This window comes from Bufo gargarizans, chromosome 1 (assembly GCF_014858855.1).
Source record: "Bufo gargarizans isolate SCDJY-AF-19 chromosome 1, ASM1485885v1, whole genome shotgun sequence".
NCBI classification, from domain to species: domain Eukaryota; kingdom Metazoa; phylum Chordata; class Amphibia; order Anura; family Bufonidae; genus Bufo; species Bufo gargarizans.
The window spans coordinates 559,512,866-559,538,703 of NC_058080.1; the positions used below are offsets into that span (position 1 = coordinate 559,512,866).

Consider the following 25,838-nt stretch of genomic DNA (forward strand, 5'->3'; position numbering starts at 1 on the left):
AAAGATGTCCACAGAGGAGCACTGCACTTATCAGTGTAATGGGTGATGCTATAATTGAGTCTCACATCCCCTTTCCTCTCCGGTCACAGTGAATGGTCGGACTGAGAAAGTCAAGTGAGACTGTTTGCTGCACTAAAAGTCCAAACAAAAGGAGGAAGTTAAAGAGCTAGAACAGGAAGTAGAATACATGGCGTGACTTCAAATATCCATAAACATCCACCCGTTTTTTGTAAAAATAAATAAATAAGAAATAAATATAAAAATGCTAACAAATATATAAATAAAGAAATTCCATAGAATACATCTTTACATATAAGCTGTTAATATGTGATTTTCTTTTTGATAATAGCATCACTTTAACTATCCTTTTACAATGACAATACTATGTGTATACTATCTGTGTGCAATCTAGTCAGGAAGAATGTTCCACCCCATTAATTGCAGTAGAGATCCAGTCAGCAAGTTACTATTAATGAGTGGTTAAGAGCAGGTAAGTTACTCATTATGACATCACACATGTATTACAAGTGGTAAAGTTATTTGTATACGTGAAGTTTCATCTGTAACCAGGCCACAAATGGAAATTGATCTATGTGCTATGATAAGATAAAATCATCACACAGTAGCTCTTTGTAAAAGATGGAAAATGTTGAGCAATGTGCTTTTCATGCTAAATATGTGTCCTGCTATAACAACCCATGGGGTATGGCATTTCCCTCAATAACATACTGTATTGCTAATGCATGTTAAATTCTGATTGCCAGCTACACAGCCATAAATGTAAATTCCAAGCCAACAAATTTAACCTCCTAACAACCCGAGTGCTTTTATCTTCAATAACCATACAATTTTTAGAATTTTCTGCAACTTTTAATTTGTTGGGTTACCTAAATAACACATCGAGATGTTTTCTATATGTCGCTGTAGTCCACAGCGATTTTTCCATTTTAGTTGCATATGTGCACATTAATACCTTTAATGGAATTATACTCATTTTTCACAGTTAAAAATTGAAACAGCTTTCCATAGGTTCATGCATTTTGCACTGTTGTGCACTGATCCTGAACTATGGCAATGTCACGGACGTTACGAGACATATTGACGTTCCCGCGACAGGTGGCAGGAGATCTGTGAGACTGGCAACACGTGGTTTGATCTGACATGTTTTCCTTTTGGATCAAATGACATCTGCATTTTTTCTGGTGCTTGCCACACCTTCTTTCCCAGGTGTGGCTATTGTGGTCATTTAAAGGATAAATGTCATGTTTTCATAAAAAAATCTATTTTAGCATATGTTACTGCTGCAGCAGCATTATGCATAAAGCAATCTTTAGTTTCTTCACATACCACTGTTTTCCTTGAGTTTTCCCTTAGTTATGGCTGTTTAAACATTTACAATATGAGGACCTTCTCAAGATGGCTCCTCTGCCAGTTCTCTGAGGCCAAAACTGCTTTCCCTCACTTCCCATATACACTTGCTGTAGCCAGCAGCTCCATGTCAGCTAATCAGATTGGATTCCTGAGAGACACGCCTCCTCACTCTGAAGCCTAATGCAGCCATGCAGTGTGGAGGACCGCCCCTCTGTCTTCTGTTTATACTAAAAGGAAGACAGACAAGCCCTAGCAACGGTCTTTTAAGGGAGCAGTGGAAAGGCACAGAGGACATTATTGGAAGCTGTTATAAGGTAATTACAGATTTTTTCACAATCATTGACATACTAACTCAAGTTTACATGCCTAGCTCTAATAAATTAGCAAATAAAAAAAATATGACAGTTATCCTTTAGCCTTCTCTATTTATTGTTGTTTCTCCCACTATGCTATGTGGTTAATAGCTTCTGTTGGACTTGTGGTTAGCTGGTCTTTGGTTCTCGGCAGAGTTCCTGGTGCTACCAAAGTTTCATTGAAGATAAGTGTTCCGTTCCCTTTTGTATTTTGTTTATATACATATGTGTGTGTTGCCTTTCTCTGTTGTTTGTCATTAGGCCTGAGGGAGACTCCTGTTCGTCCTTCCCTTTGGAGGAACAGGTAGACTCAGTCCTGACATTAGTTCTAGGGTCCTATAGGGTGAGATAGGATTCTAGCTATCCGATGTATGGACTTGCCTACCTTTGGGGACTGTTCATACTGGTAGTCTTTCAGGACTGACGTTAGTGTTTTCTCTAGGGGGTGTCCATCTTCCTTCCCTAGTTTCCAGGCCTTATTCCGGTATCCCCTATCCCTTCTATGCTCAGTGTGGTGTTTTCCTCCCACACATGACAGGAAAATCTAGTACCTATGGATTATTCTTATGGAACTACAAGCACTTTGAATATTACTGTATGTACATGGAGAAAATGTATTCCACCCTAGCAAAGGGGGTAAAAACCTATGTAACTCCAATATAGCAGTGTGCTTGAGGCTTTATGAGTAAAAAATAAAAATGGTGTGGTTTTACTTAAAGGGGTTGTCACATGAAAAATAGTCGACATTTTTCATACCAGCACCTGGATCTGAATACTTTAGTAATGGCATGTAATTAAAAATGTACTATAGCTGCCGAGTAATTCACTGAAATCTTCTAAATTCTTTGTCCTGCTCACTGAGATGGAAGCATATGCTCAGTTTCATCCTTCAACTGCCATCAGCTGACACGTCCCCTGACCTGCAAGCCTGAAATAAATCTAACAAAGCAATTGGAGCAATGAATGGGAAGATCGCTGGATCCATGTGAGGTACAGGGCTGGTTGCTTTGTTACAAAGAGACTGTCATGTACGATATGATATAGGATTTTCATTTTTTACATTAATCATGGGATAACCCCTTTAAAGGGAACTTGTCACCAGATGGATCACTTTAAGAAAAAGCATCACATAGAGTCATATCAGCAGATGCCACTGCAAGTGCACTGTGATTGCAAATAAAGGGACATGGTCCCTTTATCTCATTAATCACCAATTTATGAACATTCATTGAAGCGTACTGTGTAGTATGTACTATGGTACACTGAGGAATGCAAATGGGTAACAGTATAGTTTGATTTATTTTTTTCCGGTAAGGAGGTTATTTTCCAAGTTTCTTGGAAGTTTCTTGTAAGTGCCAGAAACCCTCTTGAAGTTTATTGAATGATGAACCAGACAAGTGAAGTACCAAAACTTCAATACATTTCCCATTGTCTTTAATGAGAAAACAAAGAGATGAATTGAAGAGCTCCGGCATTTATTGTACCTAAGTTGTCCAATCTATTTGGATCCATTGTCTACAATAGTGTGCACCCAGCCTTAGGACACGCACAGTGCAATTCTCTCTAACCGGTTTTCTCTAATTTTGTCCTGAAACACCCTGAGAAAAGTAATTTTTTTTTGTTACTAACATTAGAAGCAGCTGCTGTAAATGTGCTGATACACTTCTCTGAGGAAATCATATTTCATTTAATCATAAGGTTTCATGTTACCGCTGCCATGAATAAAACACAGCAAGCTCTGCATAGCAGGCCTGTAATTAAATGCACAGTATATTTCTGGGGATATAGTCTCTTTCACTCAGCACACCAAATCATTCATAATAAAATAAATGCAGGGACCGAAAATGGCACATTTGGACAGCTGTCTGTTCTGTTTTGTTACAATTATTTAGATAAAATGTTTTTTTTTTTCAGAGAAAATAATAAAAGCTACCATTACTGTGAATTATTTGAGTAGGGGGTATCAATCCCATGAATATATTTTTGTAAAAATATTATAATAAAAATGTATTTGTAAGCGCTAGTGAACGGAGCGCTGTTCACATGAATACATATTAAATATAAAATGCAAATAACATAAATGAACTGGCGTATCTACAATGGACTATTGAAAAGTAAGCAAGGATATTTTCACATTAGCGTTAAAATATAGCATTTGCTAGCGGGATATGTTCTCTTTCCCCACAGTTCTTCATTTCTACAGCTAAATAGGACTAAGCAATGACTCAGGAAACTGCGCAAGCGGGCCAGCACTCTGCTGTTTCCGTAACTCCCATATCAGTGAATGGGAGTTATGTAAACAGCACAACAGGACAAGCTACTCGGCTTCCGTAACTCCCAAGTTATGTATGTATTTATTTTATGCACTACTATACTATATTTCGCAGCCCTTTACAGACATTAGCATCCATCTGTCCCCAATGGGGCTCACAATCTAAGTTCCCTATCAGTATGTCTTTGGAGTTACAGAACAATCCTAGCTTGCATAGCTCCCATTTAGGGATGAGCCAATCGACTTCGGATGAAACATCCGAAGTCGATTTGCATAAAACCTCATTCCAATACTATACAGTATTAGAATGTATTGGCTCCGATGAGCCAATGTATTGCTTCATGAAGTCTCGCAAGACTTTGGGTAATAACTTCATAAATTAATTTGTACTGTAAAAAAAACATTTCCAAAACTCGGGTTCGGTCCCAAGTTTTATGTTTCATCCAAAGTCGATTCGCTCATCCCTACTCGCATTCACAATGGAAGCTATGGGGACAGCGGAGTTCTAGAGATGAGCGAAGTATTGAAAAATTTGATTCAGCCGCTTTGCTGAATTTTAGAAAAATATTTGGCATGTGATGGACTACTTCGTCACGAAGCACATCTCTTTGTAAGTGGCGGGTGCAATGACAGGGAGCAGCAATTGCGCCTCTCCCAGTCATTGTACCACTCAGATGCCACGTTCATAGCTGATCGCGGCATCTGACAGTAATAATACAGTGTACATTTTTTTTTTTTAAATCATACTTACATCCTCTGTTTGATTGCAAAGAGCCAGACGCTGCCATCTTGATTGAAGATCTAGCGTGAAATCTCACTCTGCCTATGATGACATCATGTGGGCTGGCGTGGTGATATCATGCATCACCGCGCACAACATTTCGTGCGAGATATTCAATCAAGATGGTGGCGGCCAGCTCTTTGCGATCAAATGGAGGAGGTGAATATGATTTTTTAAATTTTTTATCGATTCACTACTACGAAGCACGAGGAAAAACGGCTTGGTGGCAAATTGAATTTTCCCTGAAATTTGGATTGAAGTCTATGCAACACTAGCAAAAACACAGAATTCAGTGATTGTGTATGTATATGTATGCCTAGAGGTGGGGCAACCTCAGGTTTAAATATGCCTTGATTTTGATCTATGGGTAATATTCAGGTGCACCTGGGCAGCCTGCATCACATGAGCCAGTCATAGGTGGGAATCACAGCCTCCTCCCATTGTATGTGTGGTTTCACACTGGAGGTAACTGGGAGCTGCTGGCGGTGTGTCGGACCTTATGCTCCTATCAGTAACTACCCATATGGGATAGGTAGGTTAGCGCTAGGTCCTGTGCCACATTGAGAGACCTTAACGGGGTGAGCGGGCTCCGGTATGTTCTTGATATAAGAATATATTGGCGAACGTCTCATTTTAATATTAGTGTGAGTGTTTAGCCATATATTGTCAATTACATATACCATTGTAGTGCACCATTTTCAGTGATTTTGCACTCATCACTAGGCAGTTTCCACTGGAGATGTGTCCCATCTTGCTGTAGAAACTGAGATATTGTACAACCCCTTTAAAAGCTGCAGGCAATGTGTCAAAAAGAGAATCATGTCAGTCAGCAGTCTCCGTTCATCAGTTTTTAGGACTATGAAATGAATAGATGGGACCCCAGAACTGATTTGATGGGCATACAAGGGATGCTGGGTAAACCCTTCATAGGCATCTTATAAATATCCAAATTTTAAACCTCACTTTCTCGTGACAGGACAGTTATTGTAAGTTTGCATAAAAGATGACTTCAGTGTAGTCCAGATTTCCTACATAAAACGAAAAAAAATGGTTAAAAAACTTGCTGTATAGACCTGTACGGCGGATATAACTTGTTTCAGGAGTCTCAGTGGGCCCTTTACAGGTGCCAGATCTTATAATAAGTGATAGCGGATTGCACAGCCAGAATCCTAAAAGGATGCACTGGAAGTAGAGGCTTTTATATTTACCATTAGAGACGTGACATAATGGCCACATAAAAACTGTATTATTTTGTCTTAAAAAAGGAGATGGCTTTCTTCAGTAATTGTGACTCTACTTGTCCTTGACGTACGTACGGCAGGCCATAATAACAACCCCGCGCACAGCTGAAGTAGCATTTTGGCAACAGACAAGAATAACCTGATTCTTTTCTTATTTCCTTAGCAATTTCTCATCTCAGACGTCTTATTTGATACCTTAGATAACATCCACTATAAGAGCAGCAGGATCCGTACTGTATAATATAATATCTCTTGCTTTAACATTTACTGGCAGTAAACAGGCACAGATGTTAATAACTTCCCCTCGCAAGGCATGAACTGTGCTTTATGATAACATTAAAATACTGCTGGATTTTTACATAAGTTTATAAAAAATAAAATAAAATAAAAAAATATATTAAGAGCAGGAAGACCAATTAACACTAATTAGGTCATCTGGCAACATGATTGGATATAAAAAGAGCTTCTCAGAGTGGCAGTGTCTCTCAGAAGCCAAGATGGGTAGAGGATCACCAATTCCCACAATGTTGAGCAGAAAGATAGTGGAGCAATATCAGAAAGGTGTTACCCAGCGAAAAATTGCAAAGACTTTGCATCTATCATCATCAACTGTGCATAACATCATCCGAAGATTCAGAGAATCTGGAACAATCTCTGTGCGTAAGGGTCAAGGCCGTAAAACCATACTGGATGCCCGTGATCTCCGGGCCCTTAAACGACACTGCACCACAAACAGGAATGCTACTGTAAAGGAAATCACAGAATGGGATCAGGAATACTTCCAGGAACCATTGTCAGTGAACACAATCCACCGTGCAAAATGGAAGACTGTTCTGTGGTCAGACAAGTCACGATTCGAAGTTCTTTTTGGAAATCTGGGACGCTATGTCATCCGGACCAAAGAGGACAAGGACAACCCAAGTTGTTATCAACGCTCAGTTCAGAAGCCTGCATCTCTGATGGTATGGGGTTGCATGAGTGCGTGTGGCATGGGCAGCTTGCATGTCTGGAAAGGCACCATCAATGCAGAAAAATATATTCAGGTTCTAGAACAACATATGCTCCCATCCAGACGTCATCTCTTTCAGGGAAGACCCTGCATTTTTCAACAAGATAATGCCAGACCACATTCTGCATCAATCACAACATCATGGCTGCGTAGGAGAAGGATCCGGGTACTGAAATGGCCAGTCTGCAGTCCAGATCTTTCACCTATAGAGAACATTTGGCGCATCATAAAGAGGAAGGTGCAACAAAGAAGGCCCAAGACGATTGAACAGTTAGAGGCCTGAATTAGACAAGAATGGGAGAGCATTCCTATTTCTAAACTTGAGAAACTGGTCTCCTCGGTCCCCAGACGTCTGTTGAGTGTTGTAAGAAGAAGGGGAGATGCCACACAGTGGTGAAAATGGCCTTGTCCCAACTTTTTGGGGATTTGTTGACACCATGAAATTCTGAGTCAACATATTTTTCCTTAAAATGGTACATTTTCTCAGTTTAAACTTTTGTTCCGTGATTTATGTTCTATTCTGAATAAAATATTAGAAGTTGGCACCTCCACATCATTGCATTCAGTTTTTATTCACGATTTGTATAGTGTCCCAACTTTTTGGGAATCCGGTTTGTATATATTGATTTTACTTCTACTTTTTTGAGAGTTTTCATGAAGCTGTTTCCTAGCAACCTACTGTAACGGTGCGGTGTTGGGAAGCGTAAGTTGAAACTATGCCTGGATACCGGGATAAGGGAGCAGGACACCGCCTATTGCAACCCTGATCCTAGCCCTGAGGCCTCTTTCACACGGGCGTGTTTTCCACGCAGGTGCAATGCATGAGGTGAATGCATTGCACCTGCACTGAATCCGGACCCATTCATTTCAATGGGGCTGTGCAGATGAGCGGGGATGAGTTGCGTGAAAATCGCAGCATGCTCTATATTATGTATTTTTCACGCATTGCAGGCCCCATAGAAGTGAATGGGGCTGCGTGAAAATCGCAAGCATCCGCAAGCAAGTGCGGATGCGGTGCAATTTTCACACATGGTTGCTAGGTGACGATCGGGATGGGGACCCGATGGACCATGTGATGAGCGCAGTGATGTCACCAAAGGTCATTTTCCTTCCAGGTCCTTAAAGAAGAAGAAGAAAGAAGACAAGCCGGGCTGCGCGAAGTGGATGAGGTGAGTTTAATTTATTTTTATTTTTTTGTAACCCCTCCATCCCTATTTTACTTAGCATTCTGCATCAAGAATGCTATTATTTTCCCTTACAACGCCCGTGTAAAAGAGGCCTAACTCCTAACCGTATGAGCGGACCCATATGGTAGGAGGGCTCATACACAGGAACCTCGGACCCTGAGTCACCCTGATGATCCCAGGAATTAGAGACGACCTGTTCCTCCACAACACAGACGAACAGGAGTCTCCACAGGCCTAGCAGCAAAGATAGCGGAAGACAGTGAACAGCAACTGGAGCGGCAGGTAAGAATCCCGTTATACAACAACACACGGGAACAACAAGCACTTACCTTCCACAGCAACAGGGTGGAACACCAACACCAATAACTACCCCTGGACCCCTATGTGGACAGGATGCATGGCGGCACCAGGCAAAGCTGCTCACTTGTAGTTCCCCCTGGGAACCCAGGAAACCTCTCACCGAAGGCACAAACACCAAACAGACCAGACATGGAACACCAAACTAGACATAACACACCCAGAACATAAACCAGACCAAACAAAACAACAGGCAAGGATGGGTAAAGGACATATACACAAGGGGAAGAAATAGGAGAGACATTGATGTCTAACTAGGTGGCCCTCACACTGGACAGATGGAATATCCAGACAGGAGCAAAGCTCCATCACCAACGAAGGCAGGAATAACACTGACCTCATGCTCACAGCACCAGAATAAGTAGAGCCATGAGGTCACACCCAGAACACATCTATATCCACACCTTAACCCCACACACACCAGACTGGGAAAAAACAAAGATAAAGGGAGCAGTGCACAAACATGCATAACAACACGTTGCCCCATGCAACTGCATGCACGGCAGAAGTGTCAGGGCAAACTACATCAACCAAGACACCGTTGTGATACCTACAAGGTAAGAACTTCTCAGGACCTATAACTTTAGGTAGAAGACAGAGCACATCATCCAATATACTCACGAGGATTTCAAAGGGATTCTCCGGGCTTTAATATTTATGACCTATCCTCGGGATAGATCATCAATATCAGATCGGTGGGGGTCTGACACCCGACACCCCTGTCGATCAGCTGTATGAGGAGATGGCGTGCACAGTGTGCATATGCCATCTCCGCTCTCTCTTCTTGCTCACCATAGACATAATAGCAGTAAGCAGGAAGAGAGACAGGAGACTGCACATGCTTACTGCACGCACCTTCCCTTCATACAGCTGACTGGCAGGGTGGCGGGTATCGGCCCCCGCCGATCTGATATTGATGACCTATCCAGACCAGAGAACTCCTTTAAAGACTTCCCGACAATTTCATATCTATACTCAACAGAACTCTGATAACGAAATCTAGCACTGAATTGTAGGGGGCATTCATGGTCAATAGTCTGTTAGCAAAGATGGTGCTAGTTCAATCTCTCACAAATATGTGTTATTTAGGGGTGGGAAAATAGGATGTGTGCAAAAAATTCGCCAGTACTTAGCCAGTGTATGAAAGAGAAGCAGAATTTACACACTGTCCGACCGCTTTAGTTTGAGAAAGTTGGCTATGGTCTAAAGGAGACTGTGCAGGGAGGGGGACAGTCTTGGCAGGAAGGTGCACTTGGCCTAATGCAAGGCCAGAAGGTGGGTGCAGGTGAGCACCAGTTTAGGTTTGGAAATGTTTACTAAAGTGTGGCATCTACCACAATACTTTTGGGACTTAAAGGGGTTTTCGGAAGGTACAGTATTGATGACCTATCTTCAGGATGTATGGCACTATGCTTGGTATGCTGTGAGGTCATCAATATTGTACTCCTAGAAAAACCCTTTAAAGTTGGGGACCTTAGGGTTTATTGAGGAAGGGATAGAGTAGAGAGGTTCATACTGACAACAATATTCCGTTTAATGTGTTTTTGACTTTGAGGGACAGTGAAGGGTTCAATTTGCTAATCACTTTTCTCTTTTCTGTTAAATGTGACACATTTAGCACATTTTCAAGTTCACAGACTCTGTATGGTCTGGAACCAGAAGTTAATCTTGCATGCATCAGAGAAGGAATCAGCACATATTTTATGGCCCACTACATGTGCAATACAGTCCAGGACAAAATGTTATAGTTGCAGATAACCCTACTGTTGAGGATTCAGCATATGCTTAAAATGTTTAAATTAACTCTTTATTAAGATCTACTATTGCATAAGCACTAGGACAAGATGGCTAGAAACAACAGATTATAGTTTGTAGAAAAGGGAAATTTCAACTGTTTTACCCAATTAACAGGTGCCATTAGGACATAAAACACATTCCTGGAGGCACCTTCTGGGTTGGTTGTTTTACTTTTTATTCATCAATAGCTTGTTCCTGGGATTAGACAGGACAATAAAGTGTTTTTGAAAAGACCATGTGCCACATTTTTGGATGAGCGTGTTCATGTACACACTCATGGCCAATCATAATGAACAATCTAATCACTGGTCTCAGCAGTAACATGCTGTACTACAGCATATGATTGCTGAGGCCACTGATTGACTGCAGCAGTCACATGCCAGCTGCTTGCAAACATGAACTGTGGGGAACACCGGAGCTTCTGCACTGGATCAGAACTGATTATTTGTATTTATTACCGTTCACTTTCTACTTGTATCTACAAAATCCATTTACATAGGAATACAACGGTGTCCATATATCTTCAATATCTGTTGGCCAAAGGCTTGTTTGATAGACAGCTATCTCTTCTGACTCTCCCATTACACATACGTGGTCAGATCTACTTGGCCAAGCATGTATGTGTTTTCAATGCAGAGAGAGAAGAAACCCGCTTCCAGACACATCTGATGGTAAGCTTATCTCATGAGGAAAAAAAGGTTCAGGTGTTAAAATTCAAAAGTCTAAGACTAGTGGCACACTAGCGCCGGCGATTCGGCAGGCTGTTCCAGCAGGGAGCAGCCTGCTGGATCTTTGCGCACTGCGGCATTGACAGAGGTTTGTAAGGCTCCATCCAGCCCTATTTAGTCTAATGGGGAACAGTGGAGATACGACCGCAAATATGCCAACAGTCATCCGTAAGAAAACTGCTGCGCGAAGAGAACAGCCTGCCGGATTGCCAGCGTTAATGTGCAACTAGCCTAATTCTTCCCACGGCTGGTCCTGCTGTTTGGTTGACAATATGTGTGAGCTCCTTTAGGCTTAATCACATAAACCTTGAAATACAACTCTTCACTTCTTGAGTCGTGATAAGAGAAAAAGAATAGCGCTTACCTGGATGAACCTGTGGCTGTGTGTAATTCCCATGAGCCTGTAATAGAAAAGACATCATTATTAAAGCAAATATATGAAGAGCAGAAGGTCCTTTAACAGTTATTGATAGTTCTATGGATCCTTTCCCAGCAATGCTTCTACCAATTGGGTGCAAAATAAAAGAAAATGCCAAAGCCTTTATCCACTACCTCTATATTTCTCTATTCTTTAGAAGCAAATATGTTAAAACCACTGTAATATACAGCACATAGCTACAGTCACATAGGCAGATTGGCATGCACAGATTTGCAGCACTCGTTTGGTTGAGAATATTCTGTTAATATTAACAGGAATTTCTAGGGAAACTGTGATATATCAAAGCTCAATAGCCACTTCTTAAGCTTCCTCTGGCTCCTTTCTCTGCAATTAATCACTGCATTCTACAGCTGGAATATTTCTATGGGAAGTGTTTGAAGGAAATGGGTTTTCAAAGACTGAAAAGTTCAATGAACACAAAAAATGTAGAGACCTTCCTCAACACCTGTAGGTATAGCATTTGTAATGAACGACTGAAAAGGAATAACATTAATTCTGGACTTCAGACTGGATATCATCTTAAGGGCTGACCAGGAGCTGGGCTTTATTCATCATGCTATACTGTATAAAAAGATGAACAAGTAGTATACACTGCAGAAAATGCTAAACAAAATTATATACCTATATATATATTATATACAGTGGAGGAAATAATTATTTGACCCCTCACTGATTTTGTAAGTTTGTCCAATGACAAAGAAATGAAAAGTCTCAGAACAGTATCATTTCAATGGTAGGTTTATTGTAACAGTGGCAGATAGCACATCAAAAGGAAAATCGAAAAAATAACTTTAAATAAAAGATAGCAACTGATTTGCATTTCATTGAGTGAAATAAGTATTTGAACCCCTACCAACCATTAAGAGTTCTGGCTCCCACAGAGTGGTTAGACACTTCTACTCAATTAGTCACCCTCATTAAGGACACCTGTCTTAACTAGTCACCTGTATAAAAGACACCTGTCCACAGAATCAATCAATCAAGCAGACTCCAAACTCTCCAACATGGGAAAGACCAAAGAGCTGTCCAAGGATGTCAGAGACAAAATTGTAGACCTGCACAAGGCTGGAATGGGCTACAAAACCATTAGCAAGAAGCTGGGAGAGAAGGTGACAACTGTTGGTGCGATTGTTCGAAAATGGAAGGAGCACAAAATGACCATCAATCGACCTCGCTCTGGGGCTCCACGCAAGATCTCACCTCGTGGGGTGTCAATGGTTCTGAGAAAGGTGAAAAAGCATCCTAGAACTACACGGGAGGAGTTAGTTAATGACCTCAAATTAGCAGGGACCACAGTCACCAAGAAAACCATTGGAAACACATTACACCGCAATGGATTAAAATCCTGCAGGGCTCGCAAGGTCCCCCTGCTCAGGAAGGCACATGTGCAGGCCCGTCTGAAGTTTGCCAATGAACACCTGAATGATTCAGAGAGTGACTGGGAGAAGGTGCTGTGGTCTGATGAGACCAAAATAGAGCTCTTTGGCATTAACTCAACTCGCTGTGTTTGGAGGAAGAAAAATGCTGCCTATGACCCCCAAAACACCGTCCCCACCGTCAAGCATGGGGGTGGAAACATTTTGCTTTGGGGGTGTTTTTCTGCTAAGGGCACAGGACAACTTATTCGCATAAACGGGAAAATGGACGGAGCCATGTATCGTGAAATCCTGAGCGACAACCTCCTTCCCTCTGCCAGGAAACTGAAAATGGGTCGTGGATGGGTGTTCCAGCACGACAATGACCCAAAACATACAGCAAAGGCAACAAAGGAGTGGCTCAAGAAGAAGCACATTAAGGTCATGGAGTGGCCTAGTCAGTCTCCGGACCTTAATCCAATCGAAAACCTATGGAGGGAGCTCAAGCTCAGAGTTGCACAGAGACAGCCTCGAAACCTTAGGGATTTAGAGATGATCTGCAAAGAGGAGTGGACCAACATTCCTCCTAAAATGTGCGCAAACTTGGTCATCAATTACAAGAAACGTTTGACCTCTGTGGTTGCAAACAAGGGTTTTTCCACCAAGTATTAAGTCTTTTTTTGTTAGAGGGTTCAAATACTTATTTCACTCAATGAAATGCAAATCAGTTGCTATCTTTTATTTAAAGTTATTTTTTCGATTTTCCTTTTGATGTGCTATCTGCCACTGTTACAATAAACCTACCATTGAAATGATACTGTTCTGAGACTTTTCATTTCTTTGTCATTGGACAAACTTACAAAATCAGTGAGGGGTCAAATAATTATTTCCTCCACTGTATATACACACACAATTACAGAAATGCCCATTAGACCTTATCAAGTAATAATCCATGAATTAATAACTTAAAGGGAACCTGTCATGGCGATATTTGATTATAATCTAACTAATTATATACAATCATTAACTACTGAAAAGTGCCTTAGATGTATTCACTTACTGCTATGACAGATGGTTACCTCATAATATACACACAAAGATGCCGCATGCTAATGAGCTGATTGGAGTCCGATGTGATGTCATTGAGTCCAGCGTATATTTAATTCAGAGCTATAGCCACTCCCCTGCCCACCTGCTGCTGATTCCTATGGAAAATAACTGTCATTCAGCAGCAGGTAGGCGGGGAGAGTCAGGAGCTCATGAATATTCATGACTCATCATTATCAGCTGGAGCTTTTCAATACAAGATGTTTGCAGATTGACTGGGTCAATTAAAGAAAGTGACCCAGCATTTTGCTAAAAGAATCAGTCACTTATTAATGTTGCCTTTAGTTAGGACACCATAAAACTGGTGACAGGCTCCCTTTAAGGCCTCATGCACACGGCCGTTGCTTTGGTCGGCTCGGAAGCGGACCCATTCACTTCAATGGAGCCGCAAAAGATGCGGACAGCACTCCGTGTGCTGTCCGCATCCGATGCACCATTCCGTGGTCCCACTAAAAAAATATAACATGTCCTATTCTTGTCTGCGATTTGCGGACAAGAATAGGCATTTATATTGAAGACTGTCTGTGCCGTTCCACAAATTGCGAAATGCGCACGGACGCCATCCGTGTTTTGCGGATCCGCGATTTGTGGACCGCAAAACACACCATGGTCGTGTGCATGAGGCCTAAGGCACATGAAAACTATTACAAGTGGTGTGCACTATACTGAGAAAACTGTCTTGGGGCTGGTGGCACCAAAGAAACTTTTGAATACAGCATTCAAAAAATTACATGAGACATGCTATTAGAGAGAACTAGTGCCTGTGTGACCACGGCTCATGTAAAGATCTAAATCAAGGCAGGAACAAGACCTGCAATTTTAAAGATTGATAACTGATATGGATCGATGTATGGAGTGGCAAACAATGAATCTGTATGGGGATGAGTGATTGCATACAGAGGGGATCATTGATGCATGTAAACGCCGCTATCACCAACGTTCATGATCAGACAATTATTGGGAATGTTCAGTTTGATCCCAATAATTGCCTGAGAAATTTAAAAAGTACCTTAAAAGAGGTTTTCCCATCTCAAACAATGGGGGCATATCGCTAAGATATGACCCCATTGAATGATAGATCCAGGTCCCAAGGGTGGGACCCACACCTATCAGACAATGGGGGCATATCTGGTAAATGCAGCTGGCAAAGTGAAGGAGGGCACACCGCACATGCGCAGCTGCCCTCCATTTATTTCTATGGGGCGGCAAAAAATAGCCGACTGCTGGCCTGGCTATTTACATCGGCCCCATAGAAGTGAATGTAAGGGATGGTCACGCAATCACGGTGCGCTCCCATTCATTTCTATGGGATTCTGAAAACAGCTGAGCACGTCGCTATTTTCAGAGGGCCAATAGGAATGCTTGGTGGTGGCCAGACCCGGCACTGCCAGCTACCACTTTGCCCGCTTCATTTTCAGAGATGGGATCACCTATCAGACAATGGGGGCATATCCTAGCAATACACCTCCATTGTTTCAGATGGGAATAGCCCTTTAAGAGAACAGTTTTTGACACTTGGATGGATTTTTGGCAACTGTTGTGTCACAGTCACAGCATTGACTATCATTATAAAAATTGTCCCGCAACAAGAAGTCACTTCACAAATAGAGCAACATGTATCCCTAAACGGATCCAGCAAACTCCACGTTTGCAAAGGACAGACCATGGAGTTTTTCCCAAGGCCATTCTGGAAGGTCAGGTAAGGCTTTCCAAGTGACAAAAATGTCTACATCAATCTATCAGTTTTTTTGTAGAATATTGCACATGTATGATAAAATTTGCACTATATTTGCTAATGTAAACATGACTCCAAAATGACAGCTTATAAATGCACCTCCTTATGTATCAGCATGCCTAGGTGATTACTGATTAGTGACTTAGTATTATCTAATAAGTGGATGCGTTTATTACAACTCTGTTACCAAGCGTATGGATAAATCCTTTACCTCCAAGCAGGCACAGCTCAGAGACATTTAAATTTCTAATTTACTAGTTAATCCAAGTGTCAGTTTAGGCTACTTTCACACTTGCATTCAGAGCGGATCCGCCTGGGGTCTGCCCAGACAGATCCGCTCATATAATGCAGACGATAGATCTGTTCAGAGCGGATCCGTCTGCATTATATTGTAGAAAAAATTCTAAGTGTGAAAGTAGCTGCAGACAGATCCGTCCAGACTTTACATTGAAAGTCAATGGGGGACGGATCCGTTTGAAGATTGAGCCATATTGTGTCATCTTCAAACGGATCCGTCCCCATTGACTTACATTGTAAGTCTGGACGGATCCGCTTGCCTCCGCACGGCCAGGCGGACACCCGAACGCTGCAAGCAGCATTCGGGTGTCTGCCTGCTGAGCGGAGCAGAGGCCAAACGCCGCCAGACTGATGCATTCTGAGCGGATCCGCATCCACTCAGAATGCATTAGGCCAGTACGGATCCATTCGGGGCCGCTTGTGAGAGACTTTAGATGGAACTCACAAGCGCAGCTCCGAACGCTAATGTGAAAGTAGCTTTAAAGATAAACACAGCTTGTCGTTATATTACATGTGAATATCCAGCAGCCTGCTTGCTAGTGGAGGAGACCGCTGCTATTACGTGCAGCGATCTCCTCCTCAGTATGGGAATGAGCAATCGCTAATGCCATTACTTGTCCTCATACTAGTTCATGATTTGCCAAATTAATATTTTTAAAGCGTTTGTTCGTTCAGTATTAGGCCTCATGCACACGACAGTTGTTTGTCTCCGCGTCCGTTCCGCCGATTTTAGTGTTTCAGATGCGGATCTATTTATTTCTATGGAGCCGTTGAAAATGCGGATAGTGCATCGTTTGCCATCCGCATCCATGATCCGTGGTTCCAGTCCATCAAAAAAATATAACCTGTCCTATTCTTGTCCGCGGATAATGGTTCACGTACCCATTCAAGTCAATGGGACCGCTAAAAAACGCAGAGGCAAACAAGATCGTCATCCGCGCATCCGCATCCGTTTTATTCCTATCATTTGCATGGCAAACCTGTCTTAGACTTTTTTTTAACCTTTATGTCTGGTGGTCCTCCAAAAATAAAGGAAGACACACGGAAACATCAACGGAAACATCAACGGAAACGGATCACGGAGCAACAGAACCCCAGAACAGTCGTGTGCAAGAGGCCTTAGGGTTTTATCCACATCTATGTATGAAAATAAGGAGCCACATCTATGTATGAAAATAAGGAGCCACATCTATGTATGAAAATAAGGAGCCACATCTATGTATGAAAATAAAAAGCTCAGCTTTTTGCAATTTCTATTATTTAGGTTCTGTATTGTATTCATTATTGTTCTTTTTTTTGCTGTAAGTTTTTCTCTAATATTCCTTCTCTTTTTTTGTTAAAGAATTACAGTACCTTTTTTTTTTTTTGCTGTTTTTGTAATGTTGCTGAAATATAAATGTAAAATAAAACAGAACATGTATGCCCATGTGAGCTATGGAAATATAGAATGTGCATTTTTAACCCTTTCATTAACCAACTTCCCAGAGCCATAACTTTTTATTTTTCAGTTCACATGGTTTGTTTTTTGCAATACAAGTGGTACGTTTTATTGGCACTATTTAATACTGCATATGATGTAGTGGGCAGCTGGAAAAAAATTCCAAATGGGGTGGAATTGGAATTTTTTTTTAAATGGAATTCCCTATACAGTAAAATTGACCTGTTATCGTCATTCTCCAGGAAAGTACAATTACAATGATACCACACTTATAGTTTTTGTGTGCATTTTAATGCTGAAAAAAAATTAAAACCTTGAAAAAAATCTAGTTTTCAGTGATACTATTTTGAAGTGTGTGTGACTTATTGATAATAATTTATTACATTTTTTGTGGGAGGTGGTGACAATAAATATTTTTTCTATATGGGATAAATATTGTTTTATTTTAATAGTACGGGAATTTACAGATGCAGGGATACCTATAATGTGTTTTTTTATTGTTTATTTTTATTTTGGGGAAAGGGGGATGATTTGAACTTTTATTTTATGTTTTTATATTTAAAAAAACTTTTTTATTTTTTACTTTTTTTAAGTCACTCTAGGTAACTATAACTTGCAATCATTAAATTGCCAACTGTGTTCTGTGATGGTTATATATCCATCACAGAACACACCATTCACTGTATTCCAATACAGTGCTGCCACCTGCTGGCCTGTATTCCAGTGATGGGTATCAGAGCCTGCTAGAGGCTCTGAGCCATCACCGGGATACTAAAGTTTCCCAAATTTCAGCCAGGGAACGCTGTTAAGGATGCATGAGTGACCGGCTCTTGCATCTGCACCACTGAGATGTCGTGGTCAAATTTTACCACATCATCTGAGGGGTTAAAGGGGTTTTCCAGGCTTTTAATATTGATGACAATATCAGATTTGTGGGGGTCCAACACCCGGCACACCCGCTGATCAACTGTATGAAGAAAAGTTACGCACCATGCGCACATGCCGCCTCCTCTGCTATGTTGACATTGATCGCATACATTTGACTTGGTCTATGTTATTTGGGACAGCAGAAACCTGGCACGTGAAAGGAGGCACCATCTTTAAAGTGCAGAATTTCAACGTACATGTACAGCGGATGTTGCAAAGGGGTTAAATTCAACCCATTGGGGGAGGTTTACCATAGATTTAATATGTCACAAATGCCATGCCATATTAATTGTCATTTATGCCAGTTTCTTATGCCTGTTGAACTATCAATTTATGATAGATGAAATCTATATATTTTTTATTTTTTTAAAGCCAATAGGTTTTATACTAAAACTGACTAACACCACTCTTAGTACATCTGCCCCATTGACTTACATGGGCTAAAAATTGTACAAATACAAATCTGTTGGAACATGTTGTGCTCATGGTCTGATAATTGGCAGTTCTATCCTTAGTTTTCTCCCTGGGAGATACTGTCGATCATTGGTGAGTGGGCAGAGAGAGCAGGAGCTCATTAAAGGGGTTCTTCGGGAATTAAAAAAATGAAAATACTTTACAATAAATATATTGCAAAATACCTTTGTTATTTATATTGGCTTGTTTTGTCTGGGGAGCAATCATCAGGGGAAACAAAATGGGTGCCATCCTATTGGTCCACACAAAACCTGTCCTAATCACACAGGAGGACAAGTTACTTCACAACACCAAGCTAAAAAGCTGCATCGTCCTCCTCTCTGCTCTGCTTGTCAGGGATTATGATCCTGAATACAGCTGATTAGAACTTTAGCCGAATCTCTGGGGAATTTAGTACAGAGAGGATGGACAGGACAGACTGTGGTAATGTGGATCTGTGGTACTGGAGACTGCATGCAAGTGCTGCTGCTGATTAGCCACATCCCCACCTTCCTCTCATGTCTCCTCATTATCTCCATTCCCACAGAGATTCACCTGTATTCAGGATCATAATGAAAGGTATTTGGGAATATATTTATCACAAAGTAATTCCTGGAGAACCTCTTTAACCTGTCAACCTCTGGAACCTGTCATCAACTTTATGCTGACCTCACTGAGGGCAGCATAAATTAGTGACAGAAATGCTGATTTCACTGGTGTGTCACTCATCAGCTAAAAGTAAGTGGTTACCGAGAACCAACATCATAATCAAGAACCAACATCATAATCATTGCAGCACAGTCCTTGAAAAGAGTCAAATCCACCTGAGAAGAGTCATGGTTATTCCTAATCTCCTGCTCTCCCCACCCATCTGCTGATGATTGGCAGTTCTCTCCTAGAGAGAAAGGGAGACAACTAGGTAGCAGACTGTCAATCATCAGCAGGTGGGCAGGAATTAATAAATAACCATGAGTCTTCTCAGGTGGCCCTGACTCTTTTCCAGGCCCAGTCTGCAATGATTGTGATGTTGGTTCTCGGCAACCACTTACTTTTCTCTCATATATATAAAAATGAGTTTCTGTCTGGACGTCTGTCTGTTCTTTATGCACGACCAAATGACTGGACTGATCTTCACCAAATTTGGCACACTGGTACATCAGGTTTCCGGGAAGGTTTTAGACCGGGTCTCAGCTCTCTAGGACGTACCGTTCCTGAGATATTCCCAAAATATGACCTGCATTAGCCAATACAAGCCTGCAAGTCTTTCTCTTCAAATCCCAACTGCTATACACACAGTTTTACTCCAGGTTTCCATAACAACCCAGCTATTTTTCTTCACTGCTGTAGGTCAGCTTTAGGCTAGGGCTACAGGACGACAATAAGTCGCAAGACACATGCAGCACAACTACGCTGCTACATGTATTCATCTTGGATGTCGCAGTCCCAGCATGTCGCATGTCGCAGTGCAACACCATAGCCTATCATTATAAAAATTGTTGAGACAAAATGTCACGCAACACATGTGGTCGTGTAGCCCTAACATTAAATGGACGAGCACTGTGGAGGTCACTGTTAAAGAGGCAGCCACTGTGGAGGTCACTGTTAAAGGGGCGGGCACCGTCGAGGTCACTGTTAAAGAGGAGGGCACTGTGCAGGTCACTGTTAAAGGGGAGGGCACTGTGGAGGTCACTGGTAAAGGGGCAGGCACTGTGGAGGTCCTTGTTAAGGGGGCAGGCACTGCTGAGGTCGCTGTTAAAGGGGCAGACACTATGGAGGGGAAGAGGCCACTATTAAAGGGGCAACTGCTGTGGAGGTCACTGTTAAGGCAGTAGGGTACTGTGAGGTCAATGTTAAGGTAGCGGGGTACTGTTGAGGTTACTGTTAAAAGGGTGGGCCCCTGAGGAGGTCACTGTCAAGGGAGTAGGGTGCTGTGAAACTCACTGTCTCATTTCTCCAGGACAGGGTAGAACGAGTGAAGCTGGGGGTATTTCACTCAGCCGATCTCCCACTGTCCTGTGGAGTACCAGTCTTGTTCAACATCTATCTGAGACCATTGGCCGACATCATCAGGAGCCACAATCTTCAGTTTCATGTTTATGCGGATGATACACAACTGTACTTTAGGTTTGCCAAAGGATCAGTTGATCAAGTCGATCTGGCCGGATGTCTCTTGGAGATCGATCACTGGATGAGTGCCAATCATCTAAAGCTTAATGGCACCAAAACTGAATGTATTACATTCAGTGACCAGAAAATTACACCCTCAGCACCCCAATGGCCATTGTCATTTGGACCTGTCCCTCAGACAGCCATTCAGGTCAGGGACTTGGGAGTGGTCTTGGACTCCAGATTAACCCTGGCTCCTCAGATAAATCAGGTGGTTAGTACCTGCCACTACCAGCTGAAACCTTTGAGGAGGATCTTAAAATACATCGAATCCCCTCTCAGAAATGCCTTGGTCGGAGCAGCGATCAGCAGTCGGTTGGACTATTGTAATGCCTTGTACATGGGACTCCCTAAGAAGAACTTGCATAGACTTCAACTTGTGCAGAATCTCACAGCAAGGCTATTAATGGGGGTTGCCCGCCGAGAGCATATCACTCCCTCTCTTAATGCCTTGCACTGGCTCCCCGTCCAACAAAGGGTGATGTTCAAGATTGGATGCTTCATGCATAGGGTATTCCATGGTATGGGGCCCTTGTACCCGCAATGTAAATTCACCAGGCAATAGTTGAGGAATTTTAACATCCCGCAAGTTAACAAGATCAGACGTGGAGTTAGATCCTTTTCGGCTCAAGGGGCCAGATTTTGGTACCACCTACCTCTGGCCCTGATTCCCAGTCTTCTCTCATTCAGACATGCACTGAAAACCTTACTTTTCAAACAGGCTTTTGATCTTTCTATATAACACTTATTTTTGGTTAATATAATTTTTGGGGTTTCCTAAATCTTAGTCTATAAATTCACGGTTGGTAATGTCCCTTCTATTTTAAAGATACCTTTTCCTCACGTTTATTAATTTTGTTCTCTTCACATTCTCTATATCTCGTCCAAACCACTTTGAACCTTGAGATCCTCCCTCTCTTTTTCTTGATTCTCCATTTGATAAGTGCTAGGAAATTGGTCTCTGGAATAGGTGCCTTAGTCTCTAGGCCTTTGCGGCCCATGACAAAGTGGCATGCCTTCTTCTTGAATTAGCCAGCTAAGCACTTTGAGGCCCTAAGGGTAAGACTGCGTGTACACAAGACTATACATCATCATCATCATCAAAGGGGCAGGCTGCTGTGAAGGTCAAAGTTAAGGGGATGGGCTGCTGTGGAGGTCCCATTTTAAAGTGGCGGGGTACTGTGGGGGGGTCAGTGTTAAGGGGCGGGGAACTGTGGAGTTCACTGCTAAAGGTGCGGGTTCTGTAGAGGTCACTGTTATGGGGGATACTGTCGATATCTTTTAACGACACACAGAAACATTAAATGAAATAGATGCTAGTAACTTATAAATGACAGACCGCTGAAATCAACTCACCTGTCTCTACATTATTCTGCCGTTAGTATGGGCAGCATAAAGTTGATGATAGGTTCCCTTTAATAACCATGACTCTTCTTACACAGCCCGTGACTCTACACTGTGTATGGGCTGTGATGATTATATAGCAAGTTCTCACCAACCAATTACTATTAGTTCATGAATGACAGACCTTTGAAATTAGCAGATATGTCACTATTTTACACTGCCCTCAGTGATGGCTGCATTAAATTGATGACAGGCTTCCTCTAAGGGCTTATTCACATTTCCGTATTACAGATCCATATTAAAGGGTTTTTCTGGGAGTACAATATTAAAGACCTATCCTCAGGATAGGTTATTAATATCAGATCAATGGAGGGCCAACTCCCTGAACCTCCACCGACCAGCTGTTGAAGAGATCACGCTGGTCCAGGAAGAACTGTGGCCTCCTCGCATCTAACCAAGCACAGCTCTGTACACTGTATCAGGGTCGGGCTGGTCCACAAAAGTACCAGAAGATCCTCCGGTGGGCCCAGGCTCTGATACCAAAATGGGCTGCAAAGATTCAGGAGGAAACCACATTTGGCTGCCTTTGGAGCCAATGACATGTCACTAGGGTTAATTTATTTGATTCAAAACCTATTACAATTTACTGATATAGGGGTTGGGCCTCAATAAAAATTTCCTCTGGTGGGCCTAAGGAACGCCAGTCTGACATTGCACTGTATAGTATTGCAGACAAGGTATGGAACTGAGCTGCATATAGACCATGTGACCGATAAACTTGATGACATTGGCCTAGGAAGAGCCCACTGCGCTCACCGGAGCCTCTTCAAACAGCTGATCATCAGGGTGTCGGGATCTGACCTCCTCAGATCATATAGTGACGACCTATGCAGAGGTCCTGGAAAACACCTTTAATTACATTTTTCATTGAAAATATGTAATGCTAATACATTTAAATGGTCTTATTCCCATTTCTGCTTTTTATGTGCATTAATTTTTTTCAATGTACAGCATCTTCCAAGAGATCTATATTCATTGTTTTTAGCCCATAGAAGTCAATGGGTTAAATTTAAAAAGGCAATTTCCATATTTCTAGCCTGCCTGCCGCTACTTTATGCTACTCTCAGCGACAGCAGCGTAAAGTTGATGACAGGTCCTTTTTAAACTGTAACTCCTCATTTGTAGAGATTTCCTGCAAGACTATAAAAAGATCAGTCAGATGTTCTTAGTAACTAACAACACTCCGTTACTCTGTCAGTACATAAATACTATTATTAAAGCTTTCTGGGAGTCCTGATCAGGAGACCTGCCCAGTTATTCAGTGACATGAAGCAGAGGATGCCACTCAGCAGCCTAAGTAGGTTGGATTACAACCCCTTAGATGAAAGACTGACCATATGGGTTGTCTGATACCACTAAGAGATGACTGAGTGGACATTTAATTCAGGGCTTCTACATCCACATATGACATGGTTCTAGGACTGCTTTTCTTAGAAATGCATCTATAGAAAACCATACCCTGATTCCACATGTAGTGGAAAGTGGCGAAAACCACATCAAAGACACCACCGAATAGTGAACAATAGGAAATTTCGGAGTCCACAAAAAAAAATGGCTGACATCCGTATGCCATTCTTTTTATTTTTTTGCGGATCCATTGTAACAATGCCTAAAACAGACAAGAATAGGACATGTTCTATTTTTTTTGCGGGGATACAGAACGGGCATACTGATGCGGACAGCACACTGTGTGAAATGAATGGGTCCGCATCCTATCCGCAAACAAAACTGAACTGACACAGAAACAAACAACATTCGTGTGCATGAGGCCTAAAGCAGCAAAAAGACTACAGTCTCAAGAATACATTCTCGTACAAGGGAATGTAGCTCTAGGGACTGTGGTGGTAGCAGTTGCACCTCAGCCTGGGGTCTGAAAGGGCCCAAAGACCCCTCTGCCACCTAAAAAGACACCAACATTATAAAGTGCATATGACTGTGAGGAGTCCTGGTACAAATGTATACTGCAAAACTGTGTGCACACAGCCCACACATCAGCTCACAGTCTTTACAGAAATGCCTTTAGTTCAATTTTTATATAGTTTGTACATAACCTTAAAGCTTTAAATCTTCATATACAGGTCCTTCTCAAAAAATTAGCATATTGTGATAAAGTTCATTATTTTCTGTAATGTACTGATGAACATTAGACTTTCATATATTTTAGATTCATTACACACCAACTGAAGTAGTTCAAGCCTTTTATTGTTTTAATATTGATGATTTTGGCATACAGCTCATGAAAACCCAAATTTCCTATCTCAAAAAATTAGCATATTTCATCCGACCAATAAAAGAAAAGTGTTTTTAATACAAAAAAAGTCAACCTTCAAATAATTATGTTCAGTTATGCCCTCAATACTTGGTCGGGAATCCTTTTGCAGAAATGACTGCTTCAATGCGGCGTGGCATGGAGGCAATCAGCCTGTGGCACTGCTGAGGTGTTATGGAGGCCCAGGATGCTTCGATAGCGGCCTTAAGCTCATCCAGAGTGTTGGGTCTTGCGTCTCTCAACTTTCTCTTCCCAATATCCCACAGATTCTCTATGGGGTTCAGGTCAGGAGAGTTGGCAGGCCAATTGAGCACAGTAATACCATGGTCAGTAAACCATTTACCAGTGGTTTTGGCACTGTGAGCAGGTGCCAGGTCGTGCTGAAAAATGAAATCTTTATCTCCATAAAGCTTTTCATCAGATGGAAGCATGAAGTGCTCCAAAATCTCCTGATAGCTAGCTGCATTGACCCTGCCCTTGATAAAACACAGTGGACCAACACCAGCAGCTGACATGGCACCCCAGACCATCACTGACTGTGGGTACTTGACACTGGACTTCAGGCATTTTGGTATTTCCCTATCCCCAGTCTTCCTCCAGACTCTGGCACCTTGATTTCCGAATGACATGCAACAGTCCAGTGCTGCTTCTCTGTAGCCCAGGTAAGGCGCTTCTGCCGCTGTTTCTGGTTCAAAAGTGGCTTGACCTGGGGAATGCGGCACCTGTAGCCCATTTCCTGCACACGCCTGTACACGGTGGCTCTGGATGTTTCTACTCCAGACTCAGTCCACTGGTTCCGCAGGTCCCCCAAGGTCTGGAATTGGTCCTTCTCCACAATCTTCCTCAGGGTCCGGTCACCTCTTCTCGTTGTGCAGCGTTTTCTGCCACACTTTTTCCTTCCCACAGACTTCCCACTGAGGTGCCTTGATACAGCACTCTGGGAACAGCCTATTCGTTCAGAAATTTCTTTCTGTGTCTTACCCTCTTGCTTGAGGGTGTCAATGATGGCCTTCTGGACAGCAGTCAGGTCGGCAGTCTTACCCATGATTGCGGTTTTGAGTAGTGAACCAGGCTGGGAGTTTTTAAAAGCCTCAGGATTCTTTTGCAGGTGTTTAGAGTTAATTAGTTGATTCAGATGATTAGGTTAATAGC

At 42.1% G+C, this 25,838-nt stretch overlaps 1 protein-coding gene across 2 annotated transcripts in view; it reads right to left on the reverse strand.

Annotated features, from left to right (window-relative positions):
• The window catches only part of ADGRD1 (adhesion G protein-coupled receptor D1), a 909,072-nt gene that overhangs the window by 877,447 nt on the left and 5,787 nt on the right, over positions 1 to 25,838 (reverse strand). For both annotated transcript variants that reach the window (XM_044275622.1, XM_044275624.1), the window contains exon 2: positions 11,461 to 11,497. In XM_044275622.1, coding sequence (XP_044131557.1) covers positions 11,461 to 11,497 — 37 coding nt within the window. The remainder of the gene's footprint in view (positions 1 to 11,460; positions 11,498 to 25,838) is intronic.